The sequence below is a fragment of the Carassius auratus genome, chromosome 50 (assembly GCF_003368295.1).
Source record: "Carassius auratus strain Wakin chromosome 50, ASM336829v1, whole genome shotgun sequence".
NCBI lineage: Eukaryota > Metazoa > Chordata > Actinopteri > Cypriniformes > Cyprinidae > Carassius > Carassius auratus.
The window spans coordinates 9,069,369-9,093,641 of record NC_039292.1 but is presented as its reverse complement, the minus strand read 5'-3'; the positions used below and the strand labels follow the sequence as shown (position 1 = coordinate 9,093,641).

General features: G+C 37.9%; 3 protein-coding genes across 7 annotated transcripts in view; all 3 read right to left on the bottom strand.

Annotated features, from left to right (window-relative positions):
* LOC113066893 (cadherin EGF LAG seven-pass G-type receptor 1-like) overlaps positions 1-15,760 on the bottom strand; it is a 43,568-nt gene extending 27,808 nt beyond the window's left edge. The window contains exons 1-2 of the mRNA XM_026239004.1: positions 12,060-15,760; positions 2,491-3,129 (exon numbers count right to left, since the gene is read on the bottom strand). Coding sequence (XP_026094789.1) covers positions 2,491-3,129; positions 12,060-15,543 — 4,123 coding nt within the window. The 5' untranslated portion in view covers positions 15,544-15,760. The remainder of the gene's footprint in view (positions 1-2,490; positions 3,130-12,059) is intronic.
* Positions 15,761-17,240: 1,480 nt separating this feature from the next.
* LOC113066890 (E3 ubiquitin-protein ligase Hakai-like) lies at positions 17,241-21,118 on the bottom strand. Of its 2 annotated transcripts, none has more exons than XM_026238999.1 (6): positions 20,949-21,118; positions 20,215-20,373; positions 19,867-19,967; positions 19,640-19,723; positions 19,462-19,535; positions 17,241-18,479 (listed from the first exon to the last, which is right to left on the bottom strand). In XM_026238999.1, the coding sequence occupies exons 1-6, from the start codon at positions 21,043-21,045 to the stop codon at positions 17,540-17,542; spliced, it is 1,455 nt and encodes a 484-aa protein (XP_026094784.1). In that variant the 5' UTR covers positions 21,046-21,118; the 3' UTR covers positions 17,241-17,539. The 2 variants fall into 2 exon arrangements, with proteins under 2 accessions (XP_026094784.1, XP_026094783.1); XM_026238998.1 differs by having other exon boundaries at positions 17,241-18,494; positions 20,949-21,101.
* An 80-nt stretch (positions 21,119-21,198) lies between these two features.
* Positions 21,199-24,153, bottom strand: LOC113066891 (protein FAM3C-like). 4 transcript variants are annotated; one of them, XM_026239000.1, is made up of 11 exons: positions 24,050-24,153; positions 23,641-23,705; positions 23,524-23,562; positions 22,904-23,005; positions 22,734-22,793; positions 22,531-22,645; positions 22,361-22,419; positions 22,096-22,146; positions 21,915-21,999; positions 21,700-21,826; positions 21,199-21,614 (listed from the first exon to the last, which is right to left on the bottom strand). In XM_026239000.1, exons 2-11 carry the CDS (start codon positions 23,657-23,659, stop codon positions 21,528-21,530), a joined length of 744 nt encoding a protein of 247 aa, XP_026094785.1. In that variant the 5' UTR covers positions 23,660-23,705; positions 24,050-24,153; the 3' UTR covers positions 21,199-21,527. The 4 variants fall into 4 exon arrangements, with proteins under 4 accessions (XP_026094785.1, XP_026094788.1, XP_026094787.1 ...); XM_026239003.1 differs by lacking the exon at positions 24,050-24,153 and adding an exon at positions 23,172-23,283 and having other exon boundaries at positions 23,641-23,894; XM_026239002.1 differs by lacking the exon at positions 23,524-23,562 and having other exon boundaries at positions 24,050-24,149.
* Between the last annotated feature and the right edge of the window lie 120 nt (positions 24,154-24,273).

Below are 24,273 nucleotides of genomic sequence, written 5' to 3'. Positions count from 1 at the left end.
TAAATAAAATAGTAAATAATAATAATAATAATAGTTAATAAGTATAATTAAAATTAGTACACGCTATTGTAATTCAATTTGGAATGTAAAGTAGAATTAAAAATATTTAACATTCAAAACAATCATATATAATATAATCATACCAGAATGAACTATAATTTTTAACAAAACAAGAAAGGTTTGTCAAGATAGATAGATAGATAGATACTAAATAAATATTGCTTTCGAGCCATAAAATAATATTTAGCAATAAAATATTTTAATTTAATTTTAATTTTCCAAAAAGAAAAAGAGAAAAAAGACAACTATCAAAGAGTTATTAAAAAAAATTATATAATATTTGTGGCAAATATTACATTATTGTGTTATCTGCAGCTTCATATACATAAACATATAAAACAATAATTGTCACTGTGATTTTGTTCTTTTTTTTTTTTTACTTGTAGCTTACTGTAAACATTTTCACCACATCTAAAAATAAACTTCTGAGGACAAATTTTCCACTGACGAAAAGTTATTAAAACTAGATGGTTTGTGTGCCTTAGATCATATACCCATGTGTAAAGTGTTTATTTTGTTCTACACAGCCAATTTTTACTTATATATTTCACTTTCCATGTATTATTTTGGACTTTGTGTGTATCAAGACATGTGTGGTTTGCTTTCACCTGAGATGGAAATATCCGCACAGGACACAGAGACATGCTGATAACAATCTCCTCGAAAATCCATCACCATGCTGACAAACGCAATAGCCTAAGAACAAACATCTGAGGTTTGCCTGGAGGACGTTACCTTGTTGCACTTGTAATCCTGTACCTCTGATTCCTAGCCAGTTCAGTGTGAACACCCTTGTGTACCTGCCATTACCTTGACAAGATCTGGGCCCAAAGGAACTATGTCGTCTGGGACACACAAAAGAGTTCCAAAGAGGTAATGGTCCAAATGTCAGTCAGATAATCCCTCATTTCAGAGGAATTACAGGGATACATTACTCTGTAATGAGAGAAACCCATGAGAGGAACTACAGAGGCCACTGTCAACACCTCTAGTTATGACCACATACTACCTGTGGGCTTGAGAGGGCAGAGGTTCACTACTCTTTACTGTAGTCCAGAAACCTGAGCTGACAAACAGACAGACGCTGTCAAAGTGAATGATCCAGTGCGGGGACACTGAACCTTGGGACTGAGGGTCTGGATGCCATTCCTGCTGTCAAACTTACACAGGATAATTCCTTCCCCCAAGAGTGTCAAGTTATGACAGAAGCAAAACTAATGATGCTCTCACGAGTCTGAGCAACTGAGAAGAGGACAATTTGCAACCAATTTGCAATCAACTATCCGTACAAACACCTCATTATTAGGGATAAGTATTAAATGTCAACACTTTTTTTAACATGAATGACTAAGTTATAAGACTAAGAAATTTTCACTCGGCAGATAATGAATTGGGTACAAAATTGTGCACCATTCAGACTTGAATTAAGAAGGGGGTCTAAATCCAAGTTAAATGGCTAAACTTGAGCTGAATTTAGGGAGCCAACGGGATAAATAATTGCAACTCAGACAGATAGCCAAACAGACCAATAGATAAATAGATAGAAGACAGACATAGAGTCAGACATACAGATAGATAGACAAACAGACCAATAGATAGATAGAAAGACAGACCTACAGACAGACAGACAGACAAACAGACCTACAGACAGACAGACCTACAGACAGACAGACAGACAGACAGACAGACCTACAGACAGACAGACAGACAGACCTACAGACAAACAGACAGACAGGCAGACAGACCTACAGACAGACAGACAGACCTACAGACAGACAGACAGACAGACAGGCAGACAGACCTACAGACAGACAGGCAGACAGACCTACAGACAGACAGGCAGACAGACCTACAGACAGACAGACAGACAGACCTACAGGCAGACAGACAGACAGACAGACAGACAGACCTACAGACAGACAGACAGACAGACAGACAGACAGACCTACAGACAAACAGACAGACAGGCAGACAGACCTACAGACAGACAGACAGACCTACAGACAGACAGACAGACAGACAGGCAGACAGACCTACAGACAGACAGGCAGACAGACCTACAGACAGACAGACAGACAGACCTACAGGCAGACAGACAGACAGACAGACAGACAGACCAGACAGACAGACAGACCTACAGGCAGACAGACAGACAGACAGACCTACAGACAGACAGACCTACAGGCAGACAGACAGACAGACAGACCAGACAGACAGACAGACAGACAGACAGACAGACAGACAGACAGACAGACAGACAGACAGACAGACAGACAGACAGACAGACAGACAGACAGACAGACAGACAGACAGACAGACAGACAGACAGACAGACAGACAGATAGATAGATAGATAGATAGATAGATAGATAGATAGATAGATAGATAGATAGATAGATAGATAGATAGACATGATGACCAGATACTGACCTGTAAAATCTTGCGGGCACTCACAGGTGTATCCCCCCTCTCGACTGTGGCACTTCCCATTATTCTGACACGGGCCTGAGTAACAAAGGTCCACCTCCGTCTCACAGTAGTCTCCAGTGAATCCATCAGGACATCTACACCGTAACCCGTTAACGGGGTGTATGGGCCGGAAAAGAACCGTGTTGGAAGCCACAAAGGGAGCTGTACTGTCAAACTTCAGAACAGCTACGCACTTCATGTAGTTTTCACAGGGTTCACGCAGACAGATATTATCATCAAACGGCAGGACACGCTGGGTCGAGATCAGTGTCAACAACGTACGGTTCAGGTACAGCTGCTCCTGCAGCTCCTCTGATGGGAAATAACGTCCCGGAGCTCCACCCGGAAGCAGGGCTGAGAAAGTGACGTTGAGAATGCTGCCGCTAACGTCTGTGTCATTTTGGACGTTGAAGACGAAGACACCATCAGGACTGGTGGACAGCACCGCGGCTACACCTTCGGTGAAGAGTGAGAGCAGAGGGGAGAGGAAACGCTCCTGAGACATGTTCTCCAGACGAACAGTGATGCTGTTCGTCAACATGTCGTCAGTGATGATGGTCACCCGTAGGGTGCAGAGGGCCGAGACCTGGTGGAGGCCATCTGTGAAGACACAAAGGCACATTGAGGGACTTGGTAAATGTTTAAACTGAAATGAATGGTATGGCAGGGGCTGGCAGGTGGTAAGTTTACATTCTTGTGAGTGAGATGAACTTTAAGAACATGCTGGAACATGGAACTAAATTCTGTGATTGTTCATCAAGCATTTCGACCTTCACAGATGTGTGATCATTTTACACACTGTTTGAACAGCAATACAACCAACTTCCTGTCAAGCAATGCATCAGATAAGAACACAAAATGAAAAATAAGTTTGAAAAGTTTGGTTTGGAGAGGTGTTGATTATCAGTTTTTTTTTAGTTAGTTTTTTTTTTTTTATATTACTGATACTGTGAAAATATTGCAGTGTATTATTATTATTATTATTACTTATAAACAAACAAACAAAAAAATTAATGATTACTATTGTTGTTAATATTATAATTTTCAAGGAAAAAATACTAAGATTTTTTCTTTTTTTAATACAAGTTGTATACAATATTTGATTTAAATATATCTGATACTATAAAATATGTTTACAAAAATTAGAAATCATTATCAAATATTATCATTATTACTAGTGTTGTTATTATTAACATTAACATTATTTTTAGCATTATTAATGGTAATGATACTACTAATACTACCAATAAATAAATAAATAAATAAATATGATGATGATAATTGTTAATATTATTAACAACATTTATTTTTATATTTATCTAGTTAGTTAGTGGTGGGTCCTTTGAAAAGAGAAACAAAAAACAACACCTTTTCATTCATCCCCACTTAGTCATCACTGATTGGCAGAGCAAAAGCCTCTTTAAGTGTTTTGTTGTACATCTGGCCGCTGTGTCACATTTGCTCTGTCCTTTAGTTTGACAGGTATTGTTCAAGGTCCAGTGTTTTCTCTTGCTCCTAGTGTAAAGGACCCCTCTGTCATGTGAATGAAGAGAGCTATAATTGCAGGACAATGAGGACATGTTTCCACTCTGTTACACTGTCCTTTCACATACTGTCAGATAAGACAAACACGCAGTTGTAGACACAACAAGGAGTTTCTCTCTTGCACGCACACACATTTGCATACACATCCAAAAACGCCACGCATATACACTCAATTAAATGTTTTGCACTGTGATGTGCTGCACCATTGAAACAATTCAGTTTAACAAACATGACCATTTTTATTCTCATTATAACACAATATAGCAAATCAAAGTTTTTTTTTAAATCTTTTTTACTGTAGATTAAAATATTTTGACACCTTATTTACTTAATTAACCATATATTATGCTATTTATTCCATTCTTATTTGTAGTTGTTTCACAGCCTGAAAATAATTTCCTAACTTTAAATTGTATTGAAATTCTGGCAAACTTGCAACCTTGGCAAATCACAAATTTGTCACATAATAATCATAATCTTCCCAAAAGTAGACATTTTCTGCAAGGGAAACGGCTGAATAACAGGCCATATCCTGTTCCATTGTGTTCATAATACTCAATAATCCCATAAACTATGAAACTATGTTTCTTTTAAATATGCTTAGTAAACTTTACTAAACTTTTGCATGCCAGAAATCTGATGCTTATACTGAGAAGGCAGCAGTAATGTATAAGCTAAGTAGTTTCTTGGTTTCTGTCTGCATTAAAATCCCACTCTGAAATGCATTAAGTGTCTCCCTCTCCATAGATTATCTTACCAGTAAGTGCTACTAAAGCATAACAAACACTCTGGCATATTATAAAATATTACAGAGACACTTTACAATAAAGTGCTGATGAAAACTTATCCAAGAACTTAAAATCTTCCCTAAACAGAATTTGAAGAAAGCCCTACTGCTGTAAATGCATCATAGTTCATTCGCCGAGACATGATAATTTATCCAGACATTATAATTTATTTTCACTACCAAAATGTGCATCATAAAAAAGTCATGAAAATGTCTTTTAAATCAAACATTAAAACTGCATAGACATGTTAACTGACTGTTAAAACTGTTAACTGACATGCCTAGTATTTCCTGCCAGAAAAAAAGTGTCCCACAAATAAAAGAGCGACCCACAGATGTGATCTTGGATCGCCTGAAGGAAACTCCAAAAACTGTCTATATGATCAAATAGGAATCATTGTGTTAATACAAATATTATACACAAGTGTGGGTGGTCCTGAGCATAAACTGTACCAACTGATTCTAGAGTTTGCTGAGCAAGAAAACAAAGTGAAGAACTGAACTGTTTTAAATGGAAAAGCGTCTGCGCCACAGGAAGCCCAGCTTCATCGAATCCACTCAAAACTGATGGCAGAGATTATGGCACTTGCAAAGTAAACTAGGTTGAAATGTTCACATTTTTACTTGGCAACAGACTCCTTTGTAGGACCACTGAGCTGTGAAAGCATTTACAGCCTCTGTAAAGAGCAAGTGTCATGTTCAGTTGTCTTTTCAAAGAATCTGGGGACGAAGGCAAACATAAAGGGCAGCTTTTCGGGACGGTGTTTTCCAAGGGAAAAGACCAAACAATCTGTGCAAAGATGAATGTTCAGTGTAATTTAGACACTCTAAAGACACTTACTCTACACTAACAGGAGCTGGCCTGCAAACAAACACACAGTGGGAAGTTTAGAAGATATCATCTAATTGTTAAACTATCCTATAAATAATGTCAACCTCTGTTTCCTGGTTACCAATTATGTGGATGATGTGAATAAAATTTGAGTCTCAAAGTCTCTTTCAAACAAACCTTGTGTTAAAATGGTTATATCATGCAACTTTGCTAATACGAAAAATACAACATAAAACTTTTTTTCCACCTATCAAAATCATGGATATGTTAGTTTGGGTTACATGTTTTCTGTGTATATCACACATTTGGTCAGTTCAATGATAATTTATTTAATTAAAATTATTACTTAAAAGAATTAACTGAGCAGTTTCATGTCTATCCTTGTATTGTTCAGCTGACCGAGGTTGAAATAGGATTTAGAAACTGGTGATGCAATTAGTAAGCAGTAATTAATTATTTTTAGAGTAACTTACCCAACACTAAAACAATTAATATGAAATAAAATAGACTTAAAATATGCAGACACGGCTGGACTGCATTTATTGTTGATTTTATGGAAAATACCAACTTGAACATTGTCCTAAACCTCTTCTTTTGTGTTCCATGGAAGAAAGAAAGCCATGTGAGTTTGGATCAGCATGAGGATGCGTAAACAATGACAGAACTGGCATTTCTGGATGATCTAATGCTTTAAATATGGAGTGCCATGGGGTGAGAATGCAAAATAAAATATAAACACATAAGACTTATTTGTCTCTTTTCAGCCATCCTTAAACACTCCTCAAAAAGCTTGTGGGAACACAGACAGCTGATTGGCAGTGGGATGGTGCAACAGTAGCAGAGACAGACAAAAATCTCCTGCCAAAGCATCCGTTAGCCAACGCCAAGACACATGTCCAGCTTCACCAGCAGTGGCCCATCACGGCTGATAGCTGACCTAAATATGTGCGAAGCCAAGCCAACTGGTGCCTGTCGCACAATAGGCACAGCTGAGAGAGACGGCCTACTGAGTGCACAAGGCATTGAGGGCAGAGCTGTGCCCCTCTGAAAAAATCAAATCCTAAGAAAAGATACTAAATCCTAATTATGAGACATTACAGCACAGTAAGAGTTCAAAGTTGAAACTGAGATAAAGTTATAATTATGACAAAAGGAAAAAAATTACTTATGTCAAATTCATAAGAGCTAAAACTGTAAATCATATTTTTTTTGACATGTCAAGTCATAAGCATGAGATAAAAATACTATTATTATATGAAAAGGTTGGAAATATGAGAATGTCAAAAATTCTGATATAACAAATCAGAGTTATAATAAAAGATTCAAAATAATTATATAAAAAATCCAAATTGGTAAAAAGTAAAAATTATGATAAAAACGTTGGAATGAGGTATTTAGTCATAATAATTATGAGAATAAAAATTCTAAATTATGGTTGGAAGGTTGGAATTATAATATAAAAAGTTGAAATAATTATCTAAAAAAATCTAAATTGGGATAAAGTCACAAATTATGACAAAAAGTTGAAATGATAACAAAATATCAAAATTGTAAATCATGATCATGAGACAAAAAGTCAAAATTATAACATCAAATCAGAATTATGAAATATTAAGATTAAAATATGATATAAAATATTTAAAGTATAAGATAAAATCATAGTTATGAGACAAAAAGTTGTAATTACAAAAACATTAAGATATGATTATGAGATAAAAAGGTCACAAATTATTACATAACAAATCAGAATTATAATTTTAAAAGTCAAAATTGAAATAAAGTCACAACCGTGACAGAAAGTAAAATTTATGAAATAAAAAGTTAAAACTATGACATAATAATAATACTCATAATTCTAAGGTGAAAATCTAAAAAAAAGTTTGCTAATTAATATGCTGCAAATATATTGTGCATCTTTATTTTAAACACAATATTTGTTTGTTTCTAAAAGACTTTCTTTCACCCGTGGTCATCGACAGCATGCCACATAAATATTCTATGTTGCTCTTTCAATAATTTGTTTGTTTGTTTCTTATTTCACACTGCTATCCTCCAGTCAAGCCCTACATTCCTTTTTAAGGCCTATTAAAAGCTTTAGCTCTGGCATGGCTTGTGTTAAGTTGCACTTTGAGAAGTTAATGAGCAAAGTTTCTTTCCACATAATGCATGGACTAAGTGGCTGATAATGGAGACCATACCTCGGCCGGCATCTCTCATGCATCTGTGGTGATTCTTATTAACATCATTGGTGCCAGTTCTGCTTTGATCCCTCCAAGCACATACAGAAATGGAACCCTGCAAGGTGTGGATTTTATGGGCAGTCCTGTTAATGTCGTCCAAGCCCAAGAGACATGTGAAGGTGCTCCTGCTTGGTTATGCAATATCTATAGGAGGTCTTCAAGATTCGAAGCGCGCATATAAAATATGAATAACTTATAGACTTTAAAAGCCTTTATTCAAAAATGCAGAAACAACCAAATAACCAGAAGCTTTCACCATGCATTAGATGAGCTCATTGGTAGTTGCTTGAGTGTGGTTTAAAATCAAAATCTAAAGGAATAGTCAATCATTTCATTATTTTCATGTCATTTCAAACCCATTTTCATTCTTCTGTGGAACTCAAAACGGCTTCTGAAGTTATACTATAAGCTTTGTGCGAAGAACAGACCAAAATATTATAGATCAATAGGCTCTTAAATTTCTCACAAAGTTATCAAATGTCAAATGTTAATATTTGAAAGCTCTGAAATATTTGGGGCCAGTAAGATTTTTTTAAAGAAGTCTCTGAAAGTCATGAGGCTGCATTTATTTAAACAAATATACAGCAAAAAAATTAAAATAAAATTGTTGTGGAAACCATGATAATTATTTTCAGGATTCAAATACAAAAGAACAGCATTTATTATGAGATAGAAATCTGATTAGCAAAGTAAAAAATTTTGCTGTCACTTTTAATCAATGAAATCAATCCATGCAAAAAAAAAGGGACTTCATTTCTTTAAATCATAAAAATAATAATAATAATAAACCTTACAGGCCTAAAACTCTGAATGGTTGAATGGAATGGTTTGAATCATACAGGTTTGGAACAACATGAGCTTGTGCAAATGCTGATTTGTTTTTGGGTCAGCAGCTTTGAAACAGTGGATTGGTTGAGCTGTAATAATTGTATACATTTCTTAAGCTGGAATAAAGAATTGGCCTGCATTGCATCATCATTTCATTTCATTTCATAAGGAAGGAATTCAGTAGCAAAGCTTTAGCCCTAGAGAAGATAATGCCCAGTTTGCCCTTTGTACTCGTGTAGTCCAATGAAAACCTGCATACACCATTCCTGACTCTTTGTTAAACAGTCTTTGGTGTCCAGTAGCAACCGCTTGCATCTACAAAAAATAAGAACAGATAACTCCAAGCTCTATTTATGAGTAACTCAACTCTGCAATCATTACCACGCACTGTCTTTTGATATAAGAGTCTGCTTCAGGCAAGTGATGTGATCGAGAATACTGATTTACTGTCATGCAGGACCACCAGTCACAACACACTGTGCATAAATGACAAGTTTTGCAGTTGCTGTTCTAGTCCATGTCTGATCTCTGCTCTTTCACCAGACAGACACCAAGTGAGTGCAAAAAAACCCTCTCTCTTCTTTCAGCAGTGTCCTTCCTTTAAGGTCTCGACACACAAACAGCTTTGTCTTCACTGACAGAAATCTGCATGTGGACAATGCCTCCCTCCTCCTCGAATTTAAGAAGCCCCCCCACATTTCACCCCCTACCCTCCTTCTCACCCCACTTCACAAAAGGGGCCCGTGCTTCAACCCCCAGCTTGGCGCAAAACACATAAGAGCACCACAATGCTCCCCCCTTCTCCGTGGCAACAACAACGGAGAGGCAGAGCTTTTCAAAACTCTTTTTCTCAGACTTCCTTCAGAGAACGTCCATGAGGAAACCCAATGGGGTGCTTCGGTTCCATTACTAGAGGATTTAGAAGGAGATCAGCTTGCTTAATGCAAGTTAGCCGGTTGAAAAGACCAGCATATGTTGTCATTTAGATGCTGGTCTGGCTCCCCACTTTAGGGTTTTTAACTATAGCTTAACCAGCAAGATTTTCTTGGACCATCTGGTCTAGCCAAGCTGCCAGACCGGCATGTTTTGGTGCACCACTAAAACAGGTACCAAACCAGCACGGAAATTAATCCTGGTCCTTGTCAGCATTAAAAGTGACCTGACAGCTTGATCTCTATACTTTTCCTTGAAAAGTTCACAGATTCCCTGCATGATTTAGATGCTTTGGAATGCTGGTATGCGATAAAGATTCCATACACAGTGATTTAGAATGTGCCGAAACAAGGATAAAGATATATGCGCTGGTATTAACTGGAGAAATGTGTGCGCCACACGCTTTGCATCAGCCGCCACCTGACATTTCACTTAGACAAAGAGGGGATGGATGAAATACATCAAAGGTTCAAAAGATAAAGATGAAAAGATCAACGATTATGAGAGGTGCCCTACCTTTAAAATAAAACTGTAGATCAAAAGTTCGGGTAAAGAATTAAACACAGATGGTCTTTTCCTGCAGCTCACTTTCTCAAATTAGATATCAAATTATCACTCAGAATTCAGAAGCAAACTAGACAATGCTGATGACAAACTGTTATGAATGGAATGCACCCCTGGGGTTGAGTCAAGTTTATTGACTGAACGTAAAATGATACAAATAACTAATCACTATATATATATGTGTGTGTGTGTGTGTGTGTATGTGTGTGTGTTTATAATATATACCTTTTATTAATCATACGCTGCTCTGAGAAATGTTCGTGTTCTCCCTGTACTGTCTCCCTGTATTGTCACTTGTACACTAGTACACTAGTGTACTAGGAAGTTATTTGTCTCCCCACTAAGCAGCTAAACATAACATTCTGAGAATAAAATTAGAGTGGCAGTGTCTCACTGGAAACACATCGTTGCTGTCTGGCTGATCCTGATTCTCTGTAAGCTGTGACAACCATTAAAGAAAAATAATCAAAATAACACAAAACAAAATCTACATGTATCCAGAATACACAGGAGTTTTAAAGGATCTTCAATTAATCCCCAGCATTTTTCTTGTCATATGTGACATCTTCTACAAGACAAACAAGTTTTATCACTATGAATATATGAAAAGCTATCACTACATGGACATCATTTCTAATCCTGTTATCACGTGATATCTTGTTGAAACACTGGATTTCAATTTATGGATGCATTACAGTAATTTAACCTTCTTTTTTTTCTTAAATTAACCAAGGGGAAGGTTACAGCTTGTGGATGCAGAATGTGAATAAAGACTAGCATAAATCATAAATCAAGTTAAAACCTCCTGTGACCCATGATCAGTCACTGTCTTAAAGTCTGTAAGATTTGGCTCCGAGGAAAATGTACATGAAATGAACTAACCTGACAGGTAAGAATGACATTTGATTTGTCCGAGATTGAAAGGGAGAAGGGCTTACTAACTTTTATTCATGCATGTGCATGACAGTTTTTAATGGGAATACGTTCAAGAATGTAAGAATGTTGGGAAAGATCAGCAACAGTTAATATGAAAATGGCTGAGGAGAAGCAATTTAGGCATCATTAAATCTTTCTATCAAACCACAGCTGCTGTGGGGTAGAGACTATAAAAAGAGTTTAAAAAGTCCAGCAGTTAAAAAGCTCACATCACATTATTAAATATAAAGTTGCAGTTGTAAGATATAAAGTCAAATTGGTAAATAAAACAAATCACATTGGTATGGAAGGTCACATTTTGTCAAGTGACACATCAAGTCCACAACTGGGAGAAATAAAATTGTGATTATGAGGTATTGTGGGAATTTATTTATTTATTTATTTTTCACTCTGTGGTGTCAGCAGGCTTTAAAAACAACCTCATATTCACTGAATAATATATTGCATATTAGAATGTATAAACTGATGGCCACTTCAGAATGGCTGCAAATAAATAACTTTAAGCGTGATCATTTTTGCCATGGATATGCTAACTAAGGAGTGCCAACAAATATTACTGAGGATGTAAAGAGACACAGTAAAACTATAAAAATAACTTAAGGATTCAGGAACTCATAACCCAGGAGAAGAGAAGAGCACACCAGACAGCACACAAGAAGGCAGATCACTATCACCAAGACTATTAAAGAAAACCAATTAACACAGTGTGAAAAGAATACACCGCTCTTCTACCATGGAAAGGCAACCTGCAAAGCAGATTTTGGAAATCACTCAACTACTGAACACAATCCAAATAATGAACTGCTTTTCACATGAGAAACTGTGGCCAAATAATGTGGTATCATGTGCATAACGTGAGTCTCACCTGAAACCGTCACCCTCATTGTGGCCTCGAGCTGCCTGTTGTTATCCAAGTCCTTACTCAGCTTTAGCTCTCCAGTGTCTTGGTTGAGAATCAGCAGGTTGAGATCATTTCCCTCAACAAATGTGTAGAGGAGCTTGTCAGACACATCTGGATCACGAGCAGGCACCTTCCCGATAACTCCTGTGGGAAAGCTGCTGGACTTATTGGTGATGTAGTTGTTGAAAATGATCTCAAAATCTTGTAGAATGGGGACATTGTCATTGACATCTACTAGGAGGACATGTACAGTGGCCCGGCTGACAAGTGGGGCGGAAGTTGCCTGGACCACTATTACATACTCCATCTTGGTCTCAAAGTCTAGGTCAGTAAGGGCAATTAGATCTCCGCTAAAGATGTCGAGCTGGAAGACTTCAGGAATATTGCCCTCTACAATCTGGTAGAGGATCTGGGCATTGGTACCTTCATCTGGGTCTGTGGCACTTACATGAGCAAGAGTGGATCCTACTGCACTGTTTTCCTCTACGTAAAAGTACAATTCATCTTTCTCAAACACAGGGGCATTGTCATTTATGTCCAGCACGGACACATGAATGTCCACAGCTGCTTTGAGAGGGGGCACTCCTTTGTCCACCGCAAACGCCTTGAGGCTATACACTGCAACGTTTTCCCTGTCAAGCTTGCGGGCCGTTCTAATGATCCCAGAGTAAGTCTCAATAAAAAAGTCTCCCTCACCATCATCCCCTCCCTGAAAGGTATAGCTGAGTCGACCGTTAGATCCCGAGTCCCTGTCTGAAGCAAATACCTGGAGTACACTAGTGTATACTGGAGCATCCTCAAACACTGTTGCCTGGTAGATGTCACGAAGAAACTGGGGTGCGTTGTCATTGGCATCAAGAATGATGATCTCTACATAGGTTGTGTCTGATTTCTGTGGGATGCCGTTGTCTCGGGCAATGATGGCTAACGTGTAGGATGCCTGATCTTCATAGTCGATTTCAATCTGTGTCGTGATGGCACCAGTGTCAGGATGAATCTTGAACTGTGGCACATTTTCCTCCATTACATAAGTGATCCGGGCATTTTCACCAGTGTCTTCATCAGTGGCACTGATGATCACGACAGTGGAGCCTACAGGTCGATCCTCGCTCACTAAAACCTGGTAGTTAGCACTTTGAAATACTGGTCGATGGGTGTTGGCATCAGTCACATTAATGAAGACTTGAGCTGTGTCTTGGCGTGTACCATCTGAGGCAGTGATTGTTAGGAGATACTGCCGTTCCTGCTTATAGTCCAGAGGTAGCGCTAAAGTAATAAGTCCCCCTCCATTCTGGCTGGTGATGGCAAACCTGTTCCGTGTGTTCCCACTAGATATCTGGTATGTGACCACACTGTTCACATCCCTGTCTACAGCAGTGACCATAAGCACACTTGTGCCCACAACTGCATCCTCATTGACTTTTAGGTTATACAAGTGCTGTGTGAAGGTTGGGACATTGTCGTTTACGTCTAGTATAGTGACACTTACACTCGCTGAAGATGACATTGTAGGAACCCCACGGTCTCTGGCCTCAACACCAAAATTGTACAACTCTGTAGTCTCCCTGTCCAGCTCAGCACTAACCGTAATCCATCCGGTGTTGTTGTTGATAATAAACGGAAAACTATCTGATGTTTCGGTCAGTTTGTATTCCAAATGAGCATTGTCACCTGAATCAGCATCGATAGCTTGGATGTGTAACACGGAGTAACCTACAGGAACATTTTCTAACACTGAGGCTTGGAAGGGTGTGCTGACGAACATGGGGGCATTATCATTAACATCCAACACTTGGATCACAACCATACCGGTGCCATTAATAAGAGGTGGCCGTCCTCCATCTTGAGCTTTCACTCGGAGTGTGTACTCTCTTATCATCTCATAATCTAGAGGGCTGATAACATCAATGACTCCCGTAGGGGAGTGTATGTAAAACTGTCCCTTTATATTCCCATTGATGATGCTGTAATGTACTTTTGCATTATTTCCAGCATCTTTATCAGTAGCCTTCACCACAGCCACCTGAGAGTTCACAGCTATGTTTTCAGGAACTTGAACTACATATCGCTTCTCACTGAACTGAGGGTAGTTATCATTCTCGTCCTCTATAAAAATGTGCATCGTGGCTGTGGCAGTACGTGGACCGGGCTCTGTGCCCTGGTCATTAGCTTCAACAAAAAGTCTATACTGGGATTTGATCTCTCTGTCTGGTCTGACTCTGGTTTTGACCAACCCATTCCTTGGATCAATTTCAAAGTAAGTATTCACCTCATCATCGTTCACAATCGTATAAATCATATTGGCATTAGAGGGGGCGTCTCCATCTGTAGCCCTAATAGTCATCACTTCAAAGCCTACTTCAACATTTTCTCGAATACTAACCCTATACTCATTCTGTTCGAAAACCGGCGCGTGGTCGTTTGTATCACTGACTGTAATAGTTAGGTACGCTATAGCTAATCTTTTAGGGGTTCCCTTATCAGTAGCAGTAACTTTAAACACATGCGTGTCTTTAACTTCCCTGTCTAGAGGCTGTAGAGTAGTTATACCGCCCGTCTCAGGGTTAATTTGAAATAAATTGTTAGAGCGGCTGTCAAAAAGAGCTTCCATATCGTATTCGATAACACCGGCGTCTCCGTCATCGGCGTCGAACGCTTTGAGCGTAATGACGCGCGTCCCCGAGGGCTCGTTCTCTGGCACTGATACCTGGTAGTTTGGGAGCTGAAACTGAGGAGCGGAGTTCACGTTTCTTTTTTGACGTTTAGCCCACGGGTCTAATTCACTTCGAGTGTGTTCTCTTCGTAAATGTAACTTCACATCTACAAATAAAGAGCTATTTAGTGAATTAGGCATTAAACAAAGCAAATTTGCCTCATTTCGATGCTTATGAGGAAAACAGAGGCTCGCGCTCGTTAGGGAGATAACTTGCCGTTGGTGTTTCTCCACGCACCTACCGCGAAACATTTGGGAATTCCGCATGGACACAGGCAAATGTTCGTAAATGTTCACGGGTAAGGAATCCAAAGACAAACATGTTTCATACCCAGTGGATAGATACATATAGGCATCTGGATTAAGATTTTTTCTTTTGTATTTGATGAAGCAGTTCTGACCATGCACGAATGTATTGAAATGAAGCAGTATAAAGTTTACAGAATGCAGTGATTTAATCTGCAAATACAGTCGCACGGGATTTCTCGGTAGACGAGTGCAGTCAACTTTGCGCGCGACCGATAGTAGCCCATCACTTCTCCCGATCTTCAGAAAGTGTCGTAAAGACTTATCTGTGAGATTTCTGTCGATTCTGTACGTCCATTCTGGTCCGATTGATACATTTGCCAGTGTTGCACCAGGATGGAGAGATCCCGACAGATGTAAATCCAAGCACTCAAACGGTGGGAGATGAATAAGTAATCCAAAGCACATCCATATCACTGGTAATTCCATGGCTCACGCGCATCTCATTTGGAATATTAGTCCAAACGATCCAGAACGACTGCGGTCCGCAAAATTCCAACCATTCCTGTAACGTGGAATTGCACATTGGGTCAAGGCATGTTTTTGTGTGCAGATCAGCAGGGACCAGAGAGCTGCACTGATAAGTTTGAATGAATACTAAGAGGAATCTTCTCTCTCCCCTCCCACAACAATTTGCATGGACCCACTGCATTGTGATTTTGAAATATCCAATGAGCTCAACCGAAAAGCTTACATTCTTGGCCATTAAAGAACAATGTTTTAATTTTAAATGTAAACCACTAAAAGTTGTAAACTTTTTAAACCACTCTAAGTGTAAAGGGCTATAATGTATTTCTAAATACTGACACAAGAAAAAAAGTAAAAAAATAAATAGACACAAATAACTACTTGTGTACTAGACACTGAGTTCGTTGTTTTTCGAATTTCCATAATCATTTAAATATTTTTATTATAACCAAGTTTAGGCCTACATTTCAACTTACTGTTGTACAACCTTCTTCACAATATTTTAAAATTAGATTTTTCTAAAACATTTAATATTAATTAAAATACCCCTCTATTTTCGACTTACTTTTTCCTCAGTGAAATGATCTGATTTCCTTGAACAGTGAAAACGTGCTAAAATACCTTTTGTGTATCCCGAGGAAACTATAAAACTGCATGAAATGGAATTTACCCTGAAACAGGGTTTGGTTTGATAGTAGAAGTGATATAGGGTTAGTCTTGGTTGTGTACTGTACGCCCCCTTGTGGAGACTTTAGTTATTTAATAACAACTCTCACCACCTCTATCTACCGTACATCTTTAGGTTTGCATACAGAGGCCACAAAAAGAATTTGCCACACCTAAGAATGAATGAATCACATGGTATTAAATAACATCCCAAACACACTGACTATTATTTTAAAGTTAAATAGCACACAGTAAGAAAATATAATACACTGTTACCTTACTGTTACCAAAAAATGAAGACAAAAGGAACATTAACAGAAGATATCCATAGTTTAATGTAATTAATTATGGCTGTGGTTAGTCTACTAGTCAGAACTTGAGAGAAACTCACTTGATGCCAAATGGCTCTGAAATAACTTGTCCGAAAGTAACTGGGGGGGTTGGGGGAGGGGGGGGGGGGGGTGGCTAAATCAGTTAAATTAGTTCTGAGAAAAAGATCTAAGATCATTTATTTGATATACCGTTTCCTTAACTTTCTGGAGACATTACACATCAAATCATGTTTGATAAGGGGGGCAAAAAATTGAAAAGGAATATACATTTTCAGAGTATTAAGAAATAATATGTAATAACATGTGTCTCATTATCAGGAGATCTATGACTAAATGTGTTCTAAAATCAGCTCAAAATAATGTCTGATATCTTTGGTGTACTCGTCTAGACTGTAAATTGGTGCAAAAGTTATGCAATGTATTCCAGCCTTTATGAACCCAAATTACAATTATTCAAGGGATAGTTCACCAAAAACGAAAGTTCTACCAAAATATCTCCTGAATATCTTAGTTTGCATTCCACATAATAAAATAGCCATACAGGTTTGAATAACACGAGGGTGAGTAAATGACAGAATAAAACATTTTAGGCATGTTATCCCTTTAACTAGCTTAAATATTTGTGCCCAAAAGTAATGAATGTCAAACCAAAAATCTAAATAGAATTCAAGTTTCATTTATTGCAGTTGTTGGGTAAAACTTTAAGTAAATGTTTAAAACAAAATTCAGTTAAATTATTAACTAAAAAAAGTAGTTTTTTTTTTTTCACTCAACTATTCTTCTTCCATGGAACCTCCTTGAATGCAGGACATTAGTACAAAATTGACAGTAATGGAGATCATCATATTAAGTTATCAGTAAAGACAAACAGCTCAGACAGTTTAGTGTTGTTTCTGACGAGATATGGTTAACCATCTATGGTCAAACGGTCTGAAGGAGCCAACAAAGCTGGGATACTACTAGTAATAGGGTCTATATCGTGACTGGTCGGGGTGATGAGGCCCTGGCATCTGTCCCTGTGGTGGCGGCCCCTGCATACGGGAAGGATGAGGGCCATGGGGATTGGGCCACATCCCTGGGCTCATGGCACCCGGTTGGGTAAAAGGTGGGCTAAGAGTGCTTTGGTCCTGTGGCATTGAGTTTAGGTTGTAGTGGTGTGCACTGACCGGGGGAATCGGACAAGGTGGAGGGTGATTCATGTAGGGTGGCAACTGGCTGATGATGTGTCCGGGTGGAGGTGGTGTTGACATGGGAGGTGGTTGATTGTAAACAATGTGAGGTGTGGCTGAGCCTTGTGGTGGGTGCTGAATGGGGATGCTCAGAGGCGGCGGAGGCCCGTAATGTTGTTGTTGTGGTGGAGTCATGATATGATGCGGATGGGACACCAATGGTTGGCTGGCGTAATCACCAGGGTGATGGTGTGGAGGCGGGCCAGGAGGGGTCTGTGGATGTGGCTCATGGGGGCAGGGGCCGGAGCTCCTGGAGTCATCATAAATGGGCACTGTGATGAGGTTGCTATGCTTACGTGTAGTCACTGTGGCGATTCGGAAGGTTTCCGGGGGGAGAGGCCGCGGGGAGGGTCCCAGATCAGAGGGAGAGGTTGGAGGTGGATGGTTGTAGGTATCGTGGCCTTGCAGTGGGGGAGGAACGAGAGGGTGTGTTTTAGCCAGGTGAGGAGGTGGCGGCAATCGGAAGCGGTCTGGTGAGTTGGAGGCCAGCGCCGGGTGTGGTGGATCCGGGCGAGAGGATCCGGTCTTGCTGGCCCTCATGTGGCGATGGTTGATGTGGGCCTGCAGGTCTCGCTGTGAGAGGTAGGTGCGTTTGCAGCCTTGCACACTGCTGCACATGAAGAGGGAACCGCGCTGGCACTGTTCGATGCGCTGGACCAGGTCTGAGCAGCTGTAGAGGGACAAACTGAACTTAAGATTTAGTAGGGGAAGTGGACTTAGATACACATATCACTCTGATTTCCATTTAGATCTGGAGATATTTATATTAAGAAAAAACCTGCTATTCACATTGCCCTTCAGAAGTTCAGAAACCCCCCCAGGCAAAGTTTCTGGACAATATCAGTACAAATACACATCATTTATTGGTATAAATATAGTAACTTCTAACTAAGCAATTATCATTTAATTTTTTCTTTTTGATTATAAAATAATGGAAGTATATACAGGTCATCTTGGGACTAAGATGCCTGATTAAAATTAGGTATACGTTTACTTAATGATTGACAATTAAGATTAGTACACAACAGACTAATTAAAACACATTGTGAGATCTTGTGAAGTGAGCATTTTTACCCTGACGTGCATGATCACATGTTCTCTGTGTGATGGTCAGTCCATGTGAATTGAATGCTTTAAACTATAAACTTGTGATTTCAAATTATGCCGTGCTTTATGCATTTGCCCATTGTCATAATCGTGTCATTTTCTCTGTGTACAGTATGTAAAATGAGGGTTACCCTGACTTTATTAGAAAAATATGATTCCTAGTGCTCACAAACTTCCCCTGTTGGTTACAGTGTTTACTTTCTATTTAATCATATTTGTATTAAATATTTATTTATTTGTGAAAAATACTGTAATCTAAAGTACAAGCATTCTTTTACACATTTTATCAATTGTCAAATTATTTTACATTTCTTAAATATTATTAATAATAATAATAATTTAAAAAACACATATCGGTCCACCACTAATTATGTTTGGTCAGATCGCCTGTCAATCAAACTCCCGGCAAGGGTTGAATTCTAAATCAAGTCCCACCCTACATTTTTTCTCATTCCACTCAGATATACATCACAATAGGGAAGAAAACACTACCATAACTTCCATTTCAAGCCGACTTTAAACAAACTGTTAAGAAGAAAACTCACCCAGGGCACATCTTGTCACATTTCTTCTCATAGTTAACTGCACAGTCATAGCAGAAGACATGCTTACAGGGAATCTGAGGGAAACGAGACGTTTTCTTTTTCTTTTTGCTTTTTCTCTCTCAATGAAAGATCTCCAGCATTACAAAGAGTGTTTTACGGACTTGAACATCCTACTTACCATTCGCCCATAGATCTTTATTGGCAGACCACACTTGTCACAAAAATGAGCTGGAGTGTCATCTTTTACTCCTACCAAGTTAAGCTGTTGAAAAAAACATCTCACTTATTATAAGTATGCTAAAATATTGTATATTTAAATAATGTAATAAATATTAGCTTTCTTACAAAATTACTGTTAAAAACATTTTCTAATTTGTAGTAATTATTAGATGATAAATGTGTAACCTTATAATCCCAGAAGATTGGCTGAGGGAATCTGCGCTGTTTTCCATAAGCATCTCCAGACTTACACTCAAATCTTTCCTCTTGGTTATAGCTGAAAGGCTCTGAAGATCACAAAAAAAGATCATAAATAAAGAAAAACAAAACATCTACATAAAGGCCTATATACTGATATATATTTATGGCTTTATTCAAATAGCAAAAATGTGATTTATTGGCATTTCTGACTCAAAATCACTTAATTGATTATACTCCAAATAAACAGGGATGTGAAAACCCATCAGATATACGTGTAAGTTAGTGTGAGCAAGAAGAAAACATTCTTTATTCACTGTTCTTCAGCACACCAACCTTCTTCAGTTTTTGAGGGCAATCTAGTGTTGGGACGCTGAGGTCGGGCGGGCAGCTTGCCTCTTTCCGTCTGCTTTGATAGTAACTTGATTGGGATCTGTCTGCGTACATCAAGACCTCCAAGGAATCCCGAACCATCAGTTCCTTGAAGGTCATTGTCTGGGAAAGCATACAGAAGAAATCATTAATAATTGATCTTCATTAACAAGCACAATATTAGGTTACTGATACATTATACAGTCTACAAAATTAAGAACTACATTACAAATTAAAAATGAACACTTCATAAAAGGAGGAAACGGACAAATTTATTAAAACATACAGTAAAACATACATACAGAGCTCAATAGAAAGTGGAGAAGCAAAAAAGGGTAACTTCATGAGCAAGTGCAGAGTAAACGTTAGTCTTAACTATAACGCTTATACACAAAGTAACCAATGAGTATAACAGTGTTTAAGCAATATTTTTGGGGCTCTAATGTGTATGTTTCTGCGTTTATTTGAATCTGCCACACACCGGACGGGCGCTCCTCTAACGTTACTTGGTCATGTCATCGGCTAGTCGGATAACTACATCCAATAAATGCGTTTACTACCAACACACACAAACGGATAAATGACACCAAAGGCTAGCGGCTTTATTGGCAGCCGGTTACCTTTCACTCAGAAACAGTTCAGGAACTTAAAACGTAAAGCTACAGTAAAATACTTAGTTACATTAGCTTGTAGCTTACCACTTTGGTCCATGTCTTGTCGCTGTGCATCCTGCTTTGAACTGATGGGAGTGGCTTCGTGTGGTTGGGGGTTCAACGTTGCGTACAATTTACGCATAATATGTTTTTCTTAATTACTGTTTTGTCAAACACACACACACACACACGGCGCTTTAATTAGCTTCACCAATACTCACCAAAAGTGGTGAAAAAAGCACACACTGGAAAACACTTGCAAAATTTAACAACGATTAATAAAGAACACAGACAATCCAAACAACCATTTAATATCACAAATAGAACATACAAATATCAACGTTAATTAACATTTTTAACACTTACAATGATAAAAATACCCAGACAAAAAAAAAATAAAATAAAAATAACCAAATATATTTACTATATAACAATATAAAAAAAATGTTTTTATATAGTATATAATATTATAAAAGCCCAGGATAACCTCTGGCCAAAAATGAATGACTCTATATTCAAGACAGTCCAAAGTATCATGTAACTCATTAGAAATGAATTGTGGCTCAGCTTGGTGCCTGATTTAAAAGGCATTATTTAGCAGAACAAATTGCGCCGTAGGAAAATTCAGTCTATTCGAGGTATGCAACCTTCCATCTCAATAATTTCTGGCCAGCCTTCGTACTTATTGGTTTCCCTGTCATTCTTTATGTGCTGAAAAAGACAAAAAAGGGAAAGAACTTTATAGACCTGAGAAATATTTTCATTGTATAAAATTATGGCATAAAAATGGCATTACCTGCTCAAAAGAGATATTGGTTTTGGTTTTCTTTCCTCCCACAAAGACCCAGTTATCTCTGAATTTCAGCTGGGAAATATATGAACTGCCAAGCTCTGCAAAGAGTGTCCTTGCTTCATCATTAAGTCTATAATAAAGGAATCATAAATGATGGCATGATGAGACAACACCACGATACATACATGATGGAACTAGAGACAGAAATTCTACTCTACTTTGTGGCTGGATCATCAAAAGTGGCAATCAGCACAAGAGAACCATCCTCGATTGACTTCAGAAACTCTATCAGCTCCTCAACCTCTGTCAGCAACAAAAGATTACATACATGTGAACTGAAAATGCACATCAGTATTAACAATTAACAACATGGTGTAGTAAATGAAAGATACAACATACTTCCGTTCCACATATTGAAGATGCCAGTTTTAATGTGTTCACCCGTTTTTTCTGAATGTTGTATGAATAAGTAAACAAGAAATGGTAAAAATTACCATTTATATCGATGAGAACAGTGAACAATAACTTTCAATATTTCTACAAAATATTTACAAATATTATGTTATACAAATTAATAAAAAGATACAAATATTTTTTTTTAAGTTATCCAAAAAGAAAAACATGCACACAAACAAAATAATAATAAAAAAGCCAACATACTTACCATTGATAACAGCAATATTAATTCCTTGTCGATTTCCTAGTGTTTCTTTTTCTATTATCCTAAAACAAAATGGCAGAACTAGTTTAAATTCTGTTAAACAGCACTTACGGCATTCATTTAATTATTGACTAAAAGCACAGATTGTAAATTTGACAACTTAAAGCCTTTACATTTTCCCCTCAAAGCATATTCGTGGTCCAATGATGCTCGTTGCGCCGCTGTACATCTTAAAGGTATAATTATTTTCAGGACATGGTTTTGGAAGGCCACATTTGCCTTTAGGACCTGATATACATAAAGAAACAGACATTTAAATGTTTATCCTATTTTTTTTTTACACTGTACCAAACCAGATTGTTCAATAAATGCTTACCATCATCTTTATGATTATCAGGTTTCAACTGGTCAGAAGCTGCTCCCCCCAATGACCTTTCTGGTTTTTACAAAAAAGTATATTATAGTTCATGAGTAGAAACTATAAAAAACTAATATACATACAAACACACATACTTACATAAAATACTCCTTTATACTATAACTCACCTACTAAATCTGATAATGTTAGTTCAGGATCCAGCAGGAGTTTGAGGACAAGGCATACCGATATTATGAGGGCAGCCACCATGAAAACGAATCTCAATTTTCCTGTGAAAGCAATTTAATTGTGATTATATTTAATTCTCATTATACAGTAATATTCATCTTTGGTTGTAGATTTAATGTCCTAATAGGATGAGTTCAGTAAAGACAATTTAAAGACATGTTACAGTTTTTGATGGTTTCGGATCATGTTGGTCATTGATAGACAGACCTGAGATCAACCTGAGATGGTTAGATCTTGTAGATCACCTTTGGAGCAGTAATAATACAGCTACCATGTGACAAAACCAGTTCAACCAGTTTAAGCAGACAGGAACATATACCTAATACAACAAAAATTTATGATATAAAGTCTATTTAACAGGGATGTGGCATCACAAACAACTTTGAGATCTGACAATAATAATTTTTCTGTCTACTATGCAAAGTAGACATTTGCATTGGGTGTCACTCTCCAGTTTGAATGGAACTGCATTGTGATACAAGACAATGAAACCAAGAAATTAAAACACTGCTCTGCTTCTGAAGGAGACATTTAACATGTCTTCAAAAACATAACTTACTTTTGCCTCTCTGTCTGTTATGTAGCACAAGGGGACCAACTAGAAATAAAAATTTAAACATAGACATAAAAAAGAGAGGAAAAAAGGAGAGAAATATCGAAAAGAAGGAAAACAAACCTCTTCGCATGTATATCATGACTGAATTGTTAGGCTCTGTTCTCCTCACGCCAGCTGTACATCCACTTTGAAGAAATAAAGTTTTTTCAACACATCACATTTAGCAATGCATCATTGGATCAATATCTTTAAAAATGTGTTCAGCGTTGTCCTTGCTGATCTCATGTATTGAAATTGCCCTTGACTTTAGACGGCTAGGCTGACTAATGACAGTGCAAAGACAGTGCATTGTATTTGCACCATATTCTGTCCAACTTGGTTAACTTGTTTTTCTAGTTTGTCAGCTTGCATGCGAATAAGTATGTTTGCATGCTTTCGTTCCCGACTACTTTTAAATAAAAAATTGAGAAAATAAACAGAAGTAGACTAGACATTATACTAAAAAGTAGTATAATAGAATATACCCTACTCATTTAGAAGAACAATTCCCTTCGCATGTCCATGACATGTATTATTTAAAAGGAATTACTATGATAAAGACAGTTGGCCGTTTGCGGACGCCGTAGCCTCGCCGCTGTTTGCGTTTGTAGTTCTGCGTTCGTTGGTGTGTCTGTTGTTCGGCAGCCAAACCGCTAGATGGCGGTATCGACTACAGGAGCACAGCATCAAACTGAGCACACCACATCAATTTGG

What these genes read in the sequence shown, in the direction of transcription:
- LOC113066891 (XM_026239000.1), bottom strand. An exon ending in TAACAGACAGAGAGGCAAAA is followed by an intron (nt 23,006 to 23,523) that starts GTAAGTTATGTT and finishes TTGCTTTCACAG; the next exon opens with GAAAATTGAGATTCGTTTTC. An exon ending in TAATATTGCTGTTATCAATG is followed by an intron (nt 22,147 to 22,360) that starts GTAAGTATGTTG and finishes TACAACATTCAG; the next exon opens with AAAAAACGGGTGAACACATT.
- LOC113066890 (XM_026238998.1), bottom strand. Translation starts at nt 21,045, where the DNA reads ATGCGTAAATTGTACGCAACGTTGAACCCCCAACCACACGAAGCCACT. An exon ending in GCCCTCAAAAACTGAAGAAG is followed by an intron (nt 19,968 to 20,214) that starts GTTGGTGTGCTG and finishes TGTGATCTTCAG; the next exon opens with AGCCTTTCAGCTATAACCAA. An exon ending in TAAAGATCTATGGGCGAATG is followed by an intron (nt 19,536 to 19,639) that starts GTAAGTAGGATG and finishes CGTTTCCCTCAG; the next exon opens with ATTCCCTGTAAGCATGTCTT.